The sequence below is a fragment of the Cottoperca gobio genome, chromosome 13 (assembly GCF_900634415.1).
Source record: "Cottoperca gobio chromosome 13, fCotGob3.1, whole genome shotgun sequence".
Classification (NCBI taxonomy): domain Eukaryota; kingdom Metazoa; phylum Chordata; class Actinopteri; order Perciformes; family Bovichtidae; genus Cottoperca; species Cottoperca gobio.
The window spans coordinates 24347851-24365559 of NC_041367.1; the positions used below are offsets into that span (position 1 = coordinate 24347851).

The 17709-nt window shown below is 42.7% G+C and overlaps 1 protein-coding gene across 1 annotated transcript; it reads right to left on the minus strand.

The window, feature by feature from the left end:
* Positions 1-5578: 5578 nt before the first annotated feature.
* Positions 5579-17484, minus strand: arcn1b (archain 1b). Its single transcript, XM_029446664.1, has 10 exons — positions 17261-17484; positions 15724-15987; positions 13233-13412; positions 12757-12962; positions 12433-12594; positions 10744-10909; positions 9752-9899; positions 9494-9602; positions 9083-9287; positions 5579-7202 (listed from the first exon to the last, which is right to left on the minus strand). The coding sequence occupies exons 1-10, from the start codon at positions 17261-17263 to the stop codon at positions 7113-7115; spliced, it is 1533 nt and encodes a 510-aa protein (XP_029302524.1). The 5' UTR covers positions 17264-17484; the 3' UTR covers positions 5579-7112.
* Between the last annotated feature and the right edge of the window lie 225 nt (positions 17485-17709).

A 17709-nucleotide genomic window follows, 5' to 3' on the forward strand; every position in this document is an offset into this window, starting at 1 on the left:
TTAGAAAACAAACTTTATTTCTCTCTAGCACCATTGTTAGGTCAACTTCTTTAACTGTAACTCAATGCCATTAATGTGTCTTTATCACAAATACAATACAACATCCCTCTCAAGATACTTTACATCACATGAGATGAGGCAGACATGACAGTTTAAGTTTTATGGTCAGTTTGAGCAGCACGGCTGCAGGGATGATAACATCAGTCCAGACTGAAATATCTCAACAACTATTAGAAAGATTGTCAAGACATTTGTAAGAGACAATCATGATCCAGAGGACGGACCCTAATAACTTTGGTGATCCTGACTTCTCCTCTAGTGCCACCATAAGGTTGACATTTGTGGTTTTCAGTGATGAGTCGTGACAGCTATTGCCATGGGTGCCATATTTTCCCGTTACACTCAGGATTCATTACTTTGGTGATCGCTTCAGTTTTCATCTAATGCCATCAAATCAAATGTTTTTTTATTTATATAAAACTTTTTTATGACCAGATACCTGCTAAAGTAATGACATTCCCATGAGCCTTAGCTGTACTTTGTGCTAATTGTTCATTAGCAAATGTTAGCATGCTAACACACCAACTAAATGATGGTGAACATGGTAAATATACCTGCCTAACATCACCATGTTAGCATGGTCATTGTCAGCATGTTAGCATTTAGCTCAAAGCTCAGTAGAAAGTCTTCACTTGTGAATTGCTGGATAATGTAAACCACTGCCTGTGATAACACTTTTGAGGATGAACACTTTACAAGCCTTGGATTACAAGGCTCGATTTAAGGGTTGGGAACCACAGTGTGTTGCTAACGGCGCCTGTAGTTTAGCAGTACAATAAAGGTCAGACATGAGTCATGCATAGAGAAATACAACCAGTGGCTCACCGCTCCATGTTTAGTCTGGCTTCTGTGACCCTCACAGTTAATGCTAATGAGTGATGTCTCGCGTGACCAGACGGGATGAGTCATTCTGAGAGCTTAAAGTTAACTGTGGTTTGTCCCCACATAAGACACAAAAAAATTAAATACCTCCAATTTAAGTTTTGAGTTCATGCAGGTAACACACGTTTTGTATAGTTAAAAAAATTATGAGTATACATCCGTGTGGCTCATTTAGCCAGACACTTGAACTGTACTGTCGTGGCCCATCTGTGACTGCCTCCCTTTAACAGATTACATTTTTATTACATTTAATTGTAATCAATCCAATACTAAATGCCAATAAATATAAACTAATTTAGCCAGACAAGCTACAGAAAGACAAATATCATTCTTAAAACTTCTTCACTACTAAATAGACTAAATTACGGAAAGTGAGAGAAAACAATTAGAATTAGAATTCATTATAATTCTAAATCTGATCTAAATTGTTGTTGTTTTTCCAGGATAGTTTTCCAAAGTTCCTTAAGAAAAAAAAGATTTCTCATCTGTAAAGTTCTTTAATACCTGATAAAGTGTTTGTTGTAATACTTGTTTAGTGAACTAATACTCCACACTGTATGTGTGTGGATTATCTCACCAACCCTTGGCCCAATGTACTTTACGCTTTGCGTGTGTTGCTGAGGACCAGGGAGAGTGCAGTGCAGTTATCGGCCACTATGGGACGTCTCTGTACGTTTTCTTTCACAAAACAGCGACCTGTCTGTGCCATTACATTACCGGTGACAGAAATGAGGATGTGTGTTAAACACCTAGGCCATAATATTTTTATGGGAGCTTTTGCACTCATGATGCGAAGAAAGTAGAGTTGCTACCGTAAACGCGTGCAGACTCACTCCATGCACTAAAACAACACTTAGAAAAAAAGATCCTGACAACAACCTTCCAAAACCATAGACTGTATAACCATGACATCACCCATAGGTTTCTAAAGAGCCTTTGTGAAGCTAAAGTAAAGTAGTAGTGGCAGTGACGCCTCCGTCTAACTCCCGGCTATTCTAAAAATCGCCATAACAGGTTTAAATTTTATTAAGGCTTAAAGTGATGAAACATTAGGGGCGTGGCCACTTTGAGTGACAGGTGGGTGCTGTCTCAGGTCGCTAATCGCTGGCCATCTGCTCTGCTGTGTGACCTGGGCCCGCCTCAATTTCTTTTAATGGCTTTTTTCTTCACCTGACAAAATACTTAGATTTTTCACCTGTTCTGAAATCATAAAACACAGGAGAGAAACATTGTTCTAGTTGCCTCTCAAGGCTTCCGTACTAAACAACATGTACACCTACATGGAACCAGATTCATAACATGCCAGAGCCGGAGAGAACTGGCTTCACTATACGATGGGTAAATTCCTGGTACTAAATTAAGCGTTCAAAAACGACTTCATGAAAGAAAAGGAAAGGAGAGACCCTGCCCGGAGGAAGCCCGGGGCCCCCGTCTGGAGCCAGGCCCAGAGGGAGGGCCCGACAGCGAGCGCCTGGTGGCCGGGTTTGCCACGGAGCCCGGTCGGGCACAGCCCGAAGAAGCTACGTGGTGCCTCCCATCCATCCATCCTGTGGGCCCACCACTCATGGGAAAAACCGCTGGGGTCGGGTGCGCTGTCACATGGGTGGCAGTGATGGTCAGGGACCTCGACGGACCAGACCCGGGCAGCAGAGGCTGGCTCTGGGGACGTGGAACGTCACCTCTCTGTGGGGGAAGGAGCCGGAACTAGTGCGGGAGGTGGATCGCTACCAGTTGGATCTGGTGGGGTTTACCTCCACGCACAGTCTTGGCTCTGGAACCGTACTCCTGGATAGGGGTTGGACTCTATTCTTCTCCGGAGTTGCCCAAGGTGTGAGGCGTCGGGCCGGGGTGGGGATACTCACTAGCCCCCGGCTGAGCGCCGCTACGTTGGAGTTTATCCCGGTGGACGAGAGGGTCGCCTCCCTACGCCTTCGGGTTATGGGGGGGAAAACTCTGACTGTTGTTTGTGCCTATGCCCCTAAAGCCGCAGTTCTGAGTATTCGGCCTTCTTGGAGACCCTGAATGGAGCCCTGCAGGGGGCTCCAGTAGGGGACTCCGTAGTCTTGCTGGGAGACTTCAACGCACACGTAGGAAACGATGGAGACACCTGGAGAGGCGTGATTTGGGAGGAAGGGCCTCCCTGATCTAAACCCGAACGGTCGTTTGTTGTTGGACTTCTGTGCTAGCCATGGAATGGCCATAACAAACACCATGTTCGAACATAAGGATGCTCATAAGTGCACGTGGTACCAGAGCACCCTAGGCCAAAGGTCAATGATCGATTTCGTAATCGTATCATCTGACCTGAGGCCGCATGTTTTGGACACTCGGGTGAAGAGAGGGGCGGAGCTGTCGACTGATCACCATCTGGTGGTGAGTTGGATCAAGGGGTGGGGGAAGACTCTGGACAGACCTGGTAAACCCAAACGGGTAGTGCGGGTGAACTGGGAACGTCTGGAGGAAGCCCCTGTCCTGGGGATCTTTAACTCACACCTCCGGCGGAGCTTTTCAGCCATCCCTGTGGAGGTTGGGGGCATTGAACCTGAGTGGGCGATGTTCAAAACCTCTATTGCTGAAGCTGCGGTGATGAGCTGTGGTCTCAAGGTCTTAGGTGCCTCAAGGGGCGGTAACCCTCGAACACCGTGGTGGACCCCGGTGGTCAGGGAAGCCGTCCGACTGAAGAAGGAGTCCTTCCGGGTTATGTTATCCGGGAGGACTCCGGAAACAGTTGCAGGGTATCGAAGGACTAGAAGGGCGGCAGCTTCTGCCGTGTCAGAGGCAAAGCAGCGGGTGTGGGAGAAGTTCGGAGAAGCTATGGAGAAGGACTTTCGGTCGGCACCAAGGTGCTTCTGGAAAACCATCCGGCACCTCAGGAGGGGGAAGCGAGGAACCATCCAAGCTGTGTACAGCAAGGGTGGGACCCTGCTGACTTCAACTGAGAAGGTTATCGGCCGGTGGAAGGAGCACTTTGAGGAACTCCTGAATCCGACTAACACGCCCTCTATGGTTGAGGCAGAGCTGGAAGCTGATGGGGGATCATCGTCAATTTCCCTGATGGAAGTCACTGAGGTAGTCAAACAACTCCACAGTGGCAAAGCCGCAGGGGTTGATGAGATCCGTCCAGAAATGCTGAAGGCTTTGGGTGTTGAGGGGCTGTCTTGGTTGACACGCCTCGTCAACATTGCGTGGAAGTCTGGGACAGTGCCTAGGGGTTGGCAGACCGGGGTGGTGGTTCCCCTATTTAAAAAGGGGGACCAGAGAGTGTGTGCCAACTACAGGGGTATCACACTTCTCAGCCTCCCTGGTAAAGTCTACTCCAAGGTACTGGAAAGGAGGGTTCGGCCGGTAGTCGAACCTCTGATTGAAGAGGAACAATGCGGATTCCGTCCTGGTCGTGGAACAACGGACCAACTCTTCACTCTCGCAAGGATCCTGGAGGGGGCCTGGGAGTACGCCCATCCGGTCTACATGTGTTTTGTGGATCTGGAGAAGGCGTATGACCGGGTCCCCCGGGTGATACTGTGGGAGGTGCTGCGGGAGTATGGGGTGAGGGGGTCACTTTTGAGGGCCATCCAATCCCTGTATGCCCAAAGCGAGAGTTGTGTCCGGATACTCGGCAATATCGGACTCGTTTCCCGTGAATGTTGGCCTCCGCCAGGGCTGCGCTTTATCACCAATCCTGTTCGTGATTTTCATGGATAGGATATCGAGGCGTAGTCGTGGAGAAGAGGGGTTGCAGTTCGGTGACCTGAGGATCTCATCGCTGCTCTTTGCAGATGATGTGGTCCTTATGGCATCATCGGTCTGTGACCTTCAACAGTCACTGGATCGGTTCGTAGCCGAGTGTGAAGCGGTTGGGATGAGGATCAGCACCTCCAAATCTGAGGCCATGGCTCTCAGCAGGAAACCGGTGGATTGCCTACTCCGGGTAGGGAATGAGCCATTACCCCAAGTGAAGGAGTTCAAGTACCTCGGGGTCTTGTTCGCGAGTGAGGGGACAATGGAGCGAGAGATTGGCCGGAGAATCGAAGCAGCGGGGGCGATATTACAGTCACTTTACCGCACCGTTGTGACGAAAAGAGAGCCTGAGCCAGAAGGCAAAGCTCTCAATCTACCGGTCGATCTTCGTTCCTACCCTCACCTATGGTCATGAAGGCTGGGTCATGACCGAAAGAATGAGATCACGGGTACAAGCGGCCGAAATGGGTTTTCTCAGACGGGTGGCTGGCGTCTCCCTTAGAGATAGGGTGAGAAGCTCAGCCATCCGTGAGAGACTCGGAGTAGAGCCGCTGCTCCTTTACGTTGAAAGGAGCCAGTTGAGGTGGTTCGGGCATCTAGTAAGGATGCCACCTGGGCGCCTCCCTAGGGAGGTGTTCCAGGCACGTCCAGCTGGGAGGAGACTCCGGGGAAGACCCAGGACTCGGTGGAGAGATTATATCTCCTCACTGGCCTGGGAACGCCTCAGGATCCCCCAGTCGGAGCTGGAGGATGTGGCCCGGAGAAGGGAAGATTGGGGTTCCTTACTGGAGCTGCTGCCCCCGCGACCCGATTCCGGATAAGCGGTAGACGATGGATGGATGGATAAATTAAGCCAAGCTCATTAAGAACATTACCAAACACAAAAACTCAAGTCAGGTTGACATTTTCAATAATACATTTTATTCCATTAAAGATTCTTTTTTTCTAATTGTACACTGGAATGTTAAGATTCCCCTTCAGTAATTAAGTTAAAAATGATCAATCTGGTCATTTTCAACCCCACGTCCATACAACCATTGCTAAATTGAGATTTGGGGAGGACAGATGAAAAAAAAGAAAAAACAATAAAATGAAAGACATATGTTATATCTTGAATAATATTGATGCACTATGAGAATGCAGTAAAAGGATGACCAGGTAGATGAGCAGGCGGGGTGTGTGCAGCAGAGTTTACCGTCTCTCTGCTTACCTGGGATGTGAGGGGAGTGGGTCGAATATCAGGCTGGCAGTCTGTGATCCCGGCTCTGTGTGGATTTCCACAATCATGCCAACACACACCCAGTCCGATCTGAGATCTGATGTTCGATTAAGGGCTTGGATGTTGTTTCTGGGCTGCGATCAAAGTATTTTACTCTGTGATATCTGAGCTGATCGTTGAACTTTAATGGACCCGAGTGAAACATGGCTCTTTTTGACAAATTGAGGAGTGGTTGCTATGGTGTTACAAAAAAAAAAAAAAAAAAGAAGGGCAGAAGAAGTTTTAACAGATGCAATGGTCAGATGTATTTACTGGTAGCTAACTTTGCCCTCCGGCTGAGAATTCCTACCAAATTTCAATATCCAGATTAGTGGTAAACAATTACAAATTATACAGTAAAAAAATATCAATTAAAAATAAAAGGACACGACAATTTTGCTGATGATAACTGCAGACAGTAGACAATATACTGAGCACAGAGCCATATTTCTAATAATCAGCAAAGTGTTACCTCTACAAAAACTGAAAACTAAGTGTCCTCACGAGAAAGAAAAAAAAATCATCTGAAGTGAGATACCAATAGAGCAAATCACAATAGTTTAACGATTAAAGAGTGACAGGCTTATTATGATTGGGACAGATACAATTCTGCAGTTATTATGGATAAGAAAATCTGAAAGGAAATAAAGCAAGAACCCCATCAAAGATGAACCATTGCAATGTGACGAAGAAAGGGCGTGGAGGGTGCATGATGCTCGGGGGAAGCTAAACTACCAGCGCTCATTCTAGTGGAGACTGATGTTCTCCCTCCTGGCAGGGCTTTACTGATAGACTGACGAGGAGACGGCCCCCGGCCTCTCCTGCACCCTGCAGTCATCCTCTAATTAGTCTCAAGTCCTCTTTACAGTTCTGCTTGGCGAACACAACAGCATCAGTGTAGTTTTCTTTTTTTGTGTTTGTTGGTTTTTCCTGTTCAATTAACTCTATATATAGATGATCCTCTCTCATACAAACATATAAATACACCACCGCTGCTCTGCTCCACCACAGGAAGAGGCTTTGTCAGAGGGCTGACGTAGTCCTGTCGATGTACAGTCTCTGAAATAGTATACAGGGTGGGCAGGCAAGAAATCTTCAATCTTTCTCTGTAGCATAGATTTGGACTTTTTTTTGTTGGTGATTTTTTGATTTAGTTGATTTCTTTGAATATATTTTACAGGATTTCGTATTTGTCGACAACAAAGGAGATTTCTGAGGAGAATCTAACAGAGCTGTCGTCATCTACGAGAGTCGCTTTGGTAACCTAGAAAAATGGAAAAAAGAAAGGAAATTAACAGCATGGAAGTTAATCATAAAGAACATTACTGAGCACAATCAGGAGGTTTACTTTTACATGCATGTCTACACTGCAGTGTTTCCCCTAGGTTTACTGCTTTGGCGGGGCCCTAACCGTGCGATGGGGGGGGGGGGGGGATTGCGTGCGTGGCGCGGGGAGATTGCGTGGCACGGTTTCTATTTAGTTCTCCCCTCTCCTTTCTTCTGCTCTGCAGATGTGTGTGCGCACGTGTAGGTGTGTGCGCACGTGTGTGTGTCAGCTGCGAAGCCCCGCCCTTCGCAAAACGGAGCGAAGGAGGGAATGTGAATGTGCAAAGTAGACAGTACAAACTGAAACGTGCACATAAATTAGATCAATAGCATCAGCGTTTAGTTTATTTAATAAAAGAGACCTGTGAGTGTGAAAAGTGAGTTCTTTTTTTTCCAAGTAAAAAAAGCCCTGAATTTCAGGCAGGGCGCTGGACTCCGTTGGCTGCCAAGACAATGGTAGGGGAAACACTGCACTGTATACTACGACTGAGGTTAAAGTCACAGGAAATGTACATCATAGATTTACCACTTAAATCTCGAAAATTCTGAGGGTTTTTTCCGAATATTACCCTCGGCTCCGTTTTTCTTTTCGCAGCCTAACACGCCATCCTAGTATTCAGTAATCGATCCATTACATTTCTTTAGCCCGACCAACACTGGGTTTTTGAGGCCAAATATCTGGGAGTAGTAATTTGATCTATTAGTTGTTCTTATATTTGACTAAATATACCACAAAGACAGATATAATATTTATGAATAAATTATTGTTATATAATAATAATATAAATAATTATATACCCATATTCCCTGTTATTACTAATGACACAGTAAGTGAAGTATAAACACAAGTGTTTTTTTTGTATTTTCTTCTGAACTTGAATATAATAACTACAATTTTGAAAAATAAACAACATTTGTAAAAAGAAAAAAGACATCCATCTAAATTCTCAGCTTTTCATTGGCTACACAACATGCCAGTCATCGGGAGACTCGGTTGCTATTGGCTCAGTCTGTAAACAAAAGAAGAGGGCTGGCACCTCCTTATCAAGTTGACACTCATTGACTATTGATGGCTGTAGATAACGCATGGAAGCTCCGATTGGCTCAAATGAGGTGTCAATCGAACGCTTAGAGGTCGGTCTCCATTTTGGAGTCAGACGCACAGCTCTGCATGTGCCGGAATAAGGTTTTTACCGAGGTTATCACACACACACAGATCAGCTGATTTCAAAGATTGCAACAGCTGTTTATGGGCTTTTATCAATATTATTTTTTACTGGAATCGATGTATTGGACCTTTGGCAATGACACAGGAGTGTTGCTTTTGGGTTATTACTGATTACAGGATTATTATGAGGCTTCATAGGAGAGTTGGCTCAAAGTTAGGATTTTGAGTGTACTTGCTAGTTTGAGGAGCTGATTGTACCTGCTGTTGTGATTGTGATCTCAAAATCTAAATAGACGAGATTCTAAGCTTTCTAACGATGTATGGCATGGTACCACATCCAGCATGGTGGACTGTACACGACACACGGCAAAATAAAACTCCTGCTGGGCCATCGACATGGTAAGAGGTTAATGGTAGTGTTGTACTGGGCTACATTATATAAAGCTTTTTCTAATATTTGTCCTTCCTATGTACATAAAAGAGAGGGTCACAATATTAGGAACATCTTAAAATAATGCAGTCCATTACAACAACAACACTTACTATGACTTCAATGGCCACTGAGTGTACGTGTTCTAAACTCTCAGCGGCTCATGACAACAGTGGTGAGAAGAACTCATGACCGGTAACACTTGTGTTCAGTAACCCACCTGGATGTCGCAGTAGTTGCGCTTGGAAACAAAGGACACAGCGATGGGGAAGAAGTCATTGGGCTGTCCGGCGATGCTGAACTCCAGGCTGCCCGTCTTGTTGTTGGCATCGATGACGGGTAGGCTCCACTCCAGAATGTTTCGTCTGCTGTCATGTTTGTACTCTCCATCCAGATCCCCAATCAGCGGAGCTCCCACACCAGACCTGCGGAGGGACAGGAACACAGGAAGGTGTCAAAACATAGAAGATACAGAGGTTTAACTTGACTTGTGCCTCACTTTAAAAAGTGTAAAAAAACAAACATGAAATGATATATTAATATTATATATACATTAAATTCAATGCCAGTTTGTTTGTATAATGCCACGGTTGTTTTTTTATGAAAGAAAGAATTGAGTAGATGTACTTACGGTACAGGAATACTGATGACCACGTCGTTGAGCTCGAGGCTCTCCTCCTGCAGCTCGTATTCGATGTTAACATCACAGCCGCTACCGCTCTCTGAAGGCCAGCAGTTTACTGTGGAGGGAACAAGACACTATTATCTCATCAACAGTCACATTAGTATCTTCACTACAAGGCCTGGCCAATGGAGACAATGAATAACTACACCACAAGGCTGAAATACATAAAGAATCCCCAGATGAAGCACATGTATTGGAACTTACTGGTTAGAGGTATGAGGGACTCGTCTGTGGTCTGTAGTCTCCACTTCAGCACACCAACATCATTGTTGAGAGGGAAGGACTTCTCTGGGTTCTTCAGGCCAATCACTGAATCAGTTGTGAACAACTTCTTGTCCACATTGGGATGTGTCTGAGAAGAGAAGACAGAAACACAATAATCAATACTGATAACTGTTGATATTCAATGTCGTTAAACTAAGAAAAGTCCTGTGTGGATAATATTAAATGACCCAAACTGTAATACATATGCAATATATATCCCACATGGTAACATCCTCTAACAAAAGACATGATTAAAGTGCCATCCAACAGAGGAGTCGTCGACGCTTGAAGATCTCAGTGGCTTAATAAACTTATTTTCCTAGCAAGAAAATGCACACTAACTATTTCATTGGAAGTAAAACTCTCGCCCTGGTATAAAGAATTCTTCAGAGTAATTCCCATAGAAAGACTTTAGTCAATTTAGTATTTAGTCAGCAGGTATTAGTCACAACTTTTCCTAAAAAAGGAAAACCAGAAAAGAGCCAGTCGAGTTGAGCCGCGCAGTGGAAACACAGCTTCAGTGCCAAAATAAAGGAATCCAGTGCAGCTTCATAAATGTATGGCAGCCACTGAGAAATCACTTACGCAATGATCTAAGTGACTCAATTCAAAGAGGAAGTGGCAGATTGGACTTCTAGAAATTCCCTTTATGAAGGATTTGCATGTAAACAATTGTGTTAGGAACAGTGAGAACATGTATGTAAGATGCATTAGTATGATTAATGTGTTAATTACAGCAACCCCACCCATTTTTAAAAACCAAAACAATTTCTCTTATTTATTTTGGTATTTGTTTTTATTAATGGTTTATTATTAGTTTACTAATTGACTTAGTTTTATCAAGCTCAGGTTGGTAACAAAATGGCAATTTTATTATTAACGTGAACTGCATAACATCTCCAGAAAACGTTTGGAATATGTGGTAGACCTACTTGCAGCTGCAATCCTTTGTTGTCATTATTGTTGATAATGAGGCGGATGCGTCCGCTCTTGTCGTCTGTGACTCGGAGCGTAATCATGCCCAGCACCTCCATGTTCTGTAGGCCGCCGTCACGACCACAAGTCAGTGAGATCTTCTCCTCCACACGCAGATGTACACTGGCGAGGAAACGCATCCAAACAGTCTTTAAGTCATGAATCAACGCCACACAAGACTCCGGTAATAAATAAGCACAATCGAAGTGTGTAGTTGAAATTGGGGTTGATCATTATGTGTGCAATAAAGATATTTTCACACTGAAGCGTTGATAGTTTTGAACCAATACTACTACATACATCACAAATGTCAAGTAAATTAAGCCTCAAAAACAGCATTTGGCAATAAAGAAAAAGAAACTGTATTATTATTATTACTACAGGACAGGAGTCTTCACTTGTAGGTTTTGCAGACAGACCTCCAAACTATTGTAGGTGACAAACACTGAATGGCCATTTTATGATTTTAATACAAGACAAATATCTTCTGTCAAACCAATATAATAATAATAATTCCAGTCGTACATGAAACATGAATACTTCTCAATTCTTTGAATCGAAAGATGCTTCATTAAAAGCCGGAAGTACGAATAAAAGCAGCTACTGTTGCATTCAAGTCCAAATCCTTATTCCTTTAGTGTGGTGAAGGAAATGTATCAATTATTGAAAATTCATTTTCAGGATAGAAAAGCATATAAAGTAATTTGAGCTCAACCACATTGCTGTCAATTATTTGTTCAACATATCGTGATAGATAGGGGATGTGATGTTTATGCTCTCCTGCAGCTCAACAGTGTGTAAGTAAAGCAACAAAATACATCAGCTAATTCATCCAGACTCCCGGCGCTGATCGGGCTCGTAAATTAGCTAGCTTGCCGTTTGCAAATTATCAGGTAACATTACGAAGCAACCAATCCACGTTGCTAAGTGACAGCTAACGGGCTCTCCTTAGCTTGCTTGCTAATGATATATCCAGGAAAATCTGAGTAGATATGTTAGTTGGCTACCTAACTTGTGTTGAGTTTAACCAACAATAAATGATGTAATGTACGGTGCAAAGGTTTATAACTAACAATTGCTTAGTATCTACCAGCCAAGAGCGATACAAGGCAGGGGCGACCAACTAACATACTGTGACCTGAGGTAAGGTTAGCCAGCTAGCTGTAACTTAGCTACACTGTATGGATCTGGCATCGGATGCATCGTAATGTCAGCTGATAAATTAAAAACAGCAATCTAGTTAGTATCATGGAGCCAATGGTTGAAATAAAATATAGGAACAATAAAAGTAGTAACGTTATTCTAAATACGATACGATTGTAATGTAATGTCACGGTTTTGTCCGATGCCCAGGATGCTCAAGCATTCTGACTGCAGGTCACTTCATGGCCACCGGTGTCAACAGGGATTTTCTGAAGGTTCCACAATAACCCTTTTACAGCGCTGAGGCCACTTCTACATTCAGAAAATTATTTGGTATATTATCAGATTTCTAACAAAGTCTACAAAAACAGCAGCGTAATCACTTTTAAACTTTGATTTTTGCACTCTTATTTGGCCAACTATGGTGAGAGGAAACAAGCATTGAGCAACTTCTAAAAACAAACAATGTCATCAGAAGAATAAAGATAGTGACGTGTCTGTACCTCTCCACATTGACTGGTGGTGGCAGAGCTTTAGATACATCTGAGCCCCTCTTGCCTGTTGTGGGCATGATGGTTTCACCCTCGGACTTGAGCTTGTCAACAAAGTTGTCCACCTCTTTTCCTTTAGCACCCAGTTTCAGAGCCTTACTGGGTCCACTTGGTCTGGAAAGAAGAAAAAACACCATCTTTGAACTACTGAATGATACATGATTGAACAGCATCACCTTATAACCAATCAAAACGACAATGACTGGCCACAAAAGTCCCTGTGCACAATTCAACCCAATACTATAGTAAAAACAGACGTATTTCGTGGAGTTGTACCTGACTGGAGCTGGTGTGATCTTGGGCTTCTCGGGCTCAACGATGGTGTCTGTGATGATGGACCCTGAGGAGATGCTGGTCATGCCGGCGCTGCCAAAGCCGCCAAAGGCTGGCACCTTCTTTCCAGAGCGTTCAGCATCCCTCCTAGCCTGCTGCAGCTCCTTGGCCTTCCTCCTCATCTCTGCCTTGGCCTCTCTTTCCTGGGTCTGTGAAGTGAAATAAAAGACATTTAAGGTTGTTCTAAATTATATGACGTTATACACAGAGAAATACATCATTTTCATGGTGTTTTAATTGTTGCAAACTAGTGCAGTGTTGGAAAATCATTTTCAACACAGAGATAAAAATAGTGGCCTTATCTACCATGTGATACAATGCTTTGTGTAAGAACATAGCTGCTATGACCCGATTGCCATGGAGATGAATAACATGCATCTTATCTAATAAACCAGACGGACACAACAGTGTGATCTCACCTCTCTGACAGCACGGAAAACCTTCTCCTCATGAGAGTCCATCTCTGTGAAGGTGCGGATCTGAGCCAGGTTGACGTTCTCTCTGTAGCCTAGTGCCACAATCTCATCGAAAGCAAAGATCAAGTCAAAACAGTGCTCCGATATTTCGCTCTCCTCCAGCACACGACAGTATTCTGGGATCTGGAATGTTAGGGGAAAAAAATTGAAATTAGACAATTGAAGCAGAGCAAGCATTTTGACATCATGCAGTGAGCAAGAGAGGCGAACGTTGACAAAAATGATAGAACTTTTGACTGTAGGAGCCAATTAGCGCTCCTGCTATGATTAGGAACCAATGTTTGTTGATGGTGGTGTTCCGCCGAAAGGTAAACAGTTTTTGACCACACACACAAGTTGGCGAAGGTAGCGTTTGCTCCCGCAGGCTAACCTATTGTGTGTCTAAATGTCATGGTATGTTTGCTGATAGAAAAAGAAATAAACAGACTGAATGTTCAATTGCAAATGTTTGGAATCAGAATCTTTATTCAGCAGGCACGACAACAAGTGCGTCAACTAGAGCAACAAAGCGGAACCCCAGTAGCTTAAAGCGTTGGCTTAGCCTCTCAATGACAGTCTAGGCTAAAAGCTGATCCACTGATCACGATGCATCAGAGCCTAAATAAAAACACTGTTAAACATTGAGATTATTTGAAGGCTCTTTTTGCTGAACTTCATTAAAATTGGTTGTTTTCTCATAATTTTGCCGCATAAATGCACCTTTCACTGGTTTCTGACAAGCCGTTTGCAATTTTACACCAGTTGCTGTACAGCATTAATAGCAGAGCTTGATGTTCAATGCTCTGTGTATTAATAAAGAGGTCAGACTGAGTAATTGTAATAGACCTAATAATCCTTTTATGAACCAGTCATAGGCCTGGCACAATAATTACGTTATGGACTTATCGTACGACATATGGACATTTTAACGTCAGTGTTTCCCCTAAGTTTACTGCTTTGGGGGGGCGCGGAGTTCTGTTGGGAGGGGGCGCAGCGCCCCTCCAAAACAATGGTAGGGGAAACACTGAACGTTATCAACTTCTTGTACGTTATATGGACATGACCTTGATATTTTTTTACGTTATCGACTTATCTTACGATAAATGAACATGACCTAGATCATATTTTTGTTACCGACTAATCGTACGTTATATGGACATGACCTAGATAATTCTTGCTGCCCTTTGTGTTTACATGTATGTTTGTTTACATAATAATGTCGCCAACATGATCCCAGAATAAACTGCAGGGTTTTCCCTGCCATCCAATACAAGACTTGGGCATTGCGCAGATATTGCCCAATTTCGTTGAGAGCCCAAAATTATTTTTTAGTTTAGTTGTTTTAGTTGTGTAGTTTGATTTATTTGGGATATTTTAATATTTTTTTTTCTAATTATAATTCCAATTTCTGAATTTTCTTAATAATTAAAAGTAAATTGCTCTTCGAAAACGGGGGTACTTGCATTATCATGCTATTAAATTATCATTATATCACGGGCATAAAATGTCAATATCATTTATTGCAATTATTTCTGGGACAATATATAGTCAGCTGATAGTTATCTTGACAGGCCTACACATACATTACATAACATAAGGAAACTTACTGTAAGCCATCTTTTAATTATGAAATATTTTGTCCATTTTGGATTTTAATTTAAGTCCATTTTAAAAGAAAAAGTAAGAACTTAAACCATGAAAATCAACTCGGACCCCATTTCCCACTACAGTATTTGTTGGTAAAGTTTTTAGTTTTCTGCCTGTCTTTATCTAGTACAAAAACGGGAAATAAAAATGTTTACAATTGTTTGAAAAAGCCAAAAGGATTACTTGAACAGCAATGATGAAGGCTCTAAAGGATGTGGTCATACGGTCTTCTTGGATACTACCTAGAGATATAACAAATGCTTTCTCTCCAAATCATATTCTTCTAATTCAACACATCACTTTCAGTTATGAGACCCAGAGTTGAATATGGCTTTGCCTCAAACGTGAACATTATGTGTTTGTTCTTGTCTTTAGTTTTATTTTGTCTGTGCTTCACAAGCATTACATGAAAGCTACATTTGAAATTAAGATCACAGAAAAACTAAAATTGCTCATACATGGTTGCACCTATGAATTTATACTGGATTATTACAGAAGCAGACTGTAATCCATTATGTTCATTACAAGCTTTAAATGTATACAGTGTTGTTTATCCACAATCCTATATAGAAATTCTATTAATAAGCACTGCTGGAGACTGCTACAGTGCATGTTATATTAATTTAAAGGAGATAAGAACCTGGCGAACAGGTTTCAGTGACAGGATGTGTGAAAAAGTCAAGTTAAAGCTACAGAAAGGGAATAATTAACACAATTGCCATTTCTTCACACTGACATGTTAACTTTACATCACACTGATGACATCATTTATAGACAGACAAAAACAGTCAGCTCTATGTTTCCCTACCACACGGGAGAAGAGTCTGAGGGTCTCCAAGTCTTCCAGGATGTTGCTGTTCTTGGTGGTGATGAGGACCATGTAGAGTTTCTCCAGCGGCTGGTAAACATAGCGAACACTGTCTGTTTCCACAAAGGTGTGCTGCTTTCCCGTGTTCATCAGTTTAGGGAATGCAGCCAGAAGACCCTCAATGCGTGTCCGGGTCATTTCCACAAACTGCCGCGATACAATGGCCTTGCCGGCCTTGGTGCACACCGCCGCTGCCAACAGCACCTGAAGGTGAAGAGAAAACTTGACTGTTGTAGTGCCTTCAGTGCTTCAGTATTATTATTATTATTATTATTATTATTATTATTATTATTATTATTATTATTATTATCATGCATAATTTGCTTGAGCATAAGTCAGTTATGGGGCTAAAGGAACTTTAATATACAAAGTAGATTGACAGTTCACCCTTTTCCTTCAACCTGAATGCCCACTAATGTTTGCATCTTCCTGGGGAGAGCAAGTCTTGCCAAGATAAACATCAGAAAGTTTATTATTGTCTCAAGGTAGAATTGTGTGACAGATTCAGCATACCCACTCAGCTCGCAGTACAACATATATTATTGGTTTGAACTACTCAAGGCAACCTATGTTGAGTTTTAGTGGAAGAAGACTGTAGGAGTAGCTGCCTGGCTACGAGCTACATAACCTGACATTTTATTAAAATAATTGCTGCCACAGCGTATGGCGAATTTGACAATATTGAGAAGCGATTCAGAAGAGGTTAGGTCGTGTTAACAATGTTTGCATCTCTGCCGAGAAACAAAACTAACTTGAAATAATCAACATTTTGGTGAGGTGTTCTCCTCCCACTAGAGACAGCGGTAGCGTGGACAGGTACGATACGTTTCCAGTAAATGAACGTACAAACAACTGTAAGTTTATCTTAATTAAACGAAACATAATGAATACGCTCTTTATTTCATTCATGAGATGAATGAAGGAACTGTATTCACTCCACGTTGACAATGGCTGAAGTAAGAAATTAAAGACATCGACTGAGATGGATCTGAACTTGATGTGGATATGCAACAACTGTTGACAGTCATTAATATATGTTGTAAAAGCCAGTTAACCACAATGATAATGCATATGTGGGATAAGTTCGTTCAAGAACGGTATTCGATGTTGTCTGGTTGACAATATGACAGCAGGTAACGTTAGCTCGGATTAGGCTAGTGACAGGAGCTAACACTAGCGCTAGCTTGTCAAGCTAGTTAACGTCAGCAATGTCTTCACACTCCGAACCGCCTACTGACCTGTAATGTGACTCTGAATAATGATGCGACGATTCATTTACTTAATTTAAGCAACTCAATATGAAGTTAGCGCTGTCAGCGCAGTGAAAGGCAACGGTTGGCTTTCCTGTTATTTCGCTCTTGGAGAGTCTAGCTAACTGGTACCTAGATTTAGCTAGTGGCCAGGTTAGCCAGTGTTATGATAATTGCTAGGCCCGACAAAAGCCAGGGAAATATCTTGATTTTCGACTGTCACTCACCATTTTGGTCTCTCTCTAAGGTACGACGGTCTTCCGTTTCTCGTGTTTCTTGATGTGGTGATTTCTACTCACTCCGGAATAGCAAGGTGCGAATATATAGCTGACTTCAAGTTGTGTGATTGTTAGCTAGCTAGCGTCAATATGGCAGCAGTACAGAGCCACGTCTCCACCGGAAGAGCAGCGATAGAACTGCCCACCGTGGAAACCAATGACGTGGGCCCCAAAATGTTGGCCGTGTTGCATAAATAAATTACTCGCACTACTTCCACGCACAGACGTTTCTTCCTCTTATTTAAATTATCAGATGGTTGCAAAAACTTACGGGCTCTATATGTCTACCTTATGATTATAATAATTTATTTTTAAAAAACTATTATTTATATATGAATTAAATAATCGTTCAAGTTTATTTCATTTATATACTTAAAAAGCAAACAGGTTTTGCACCA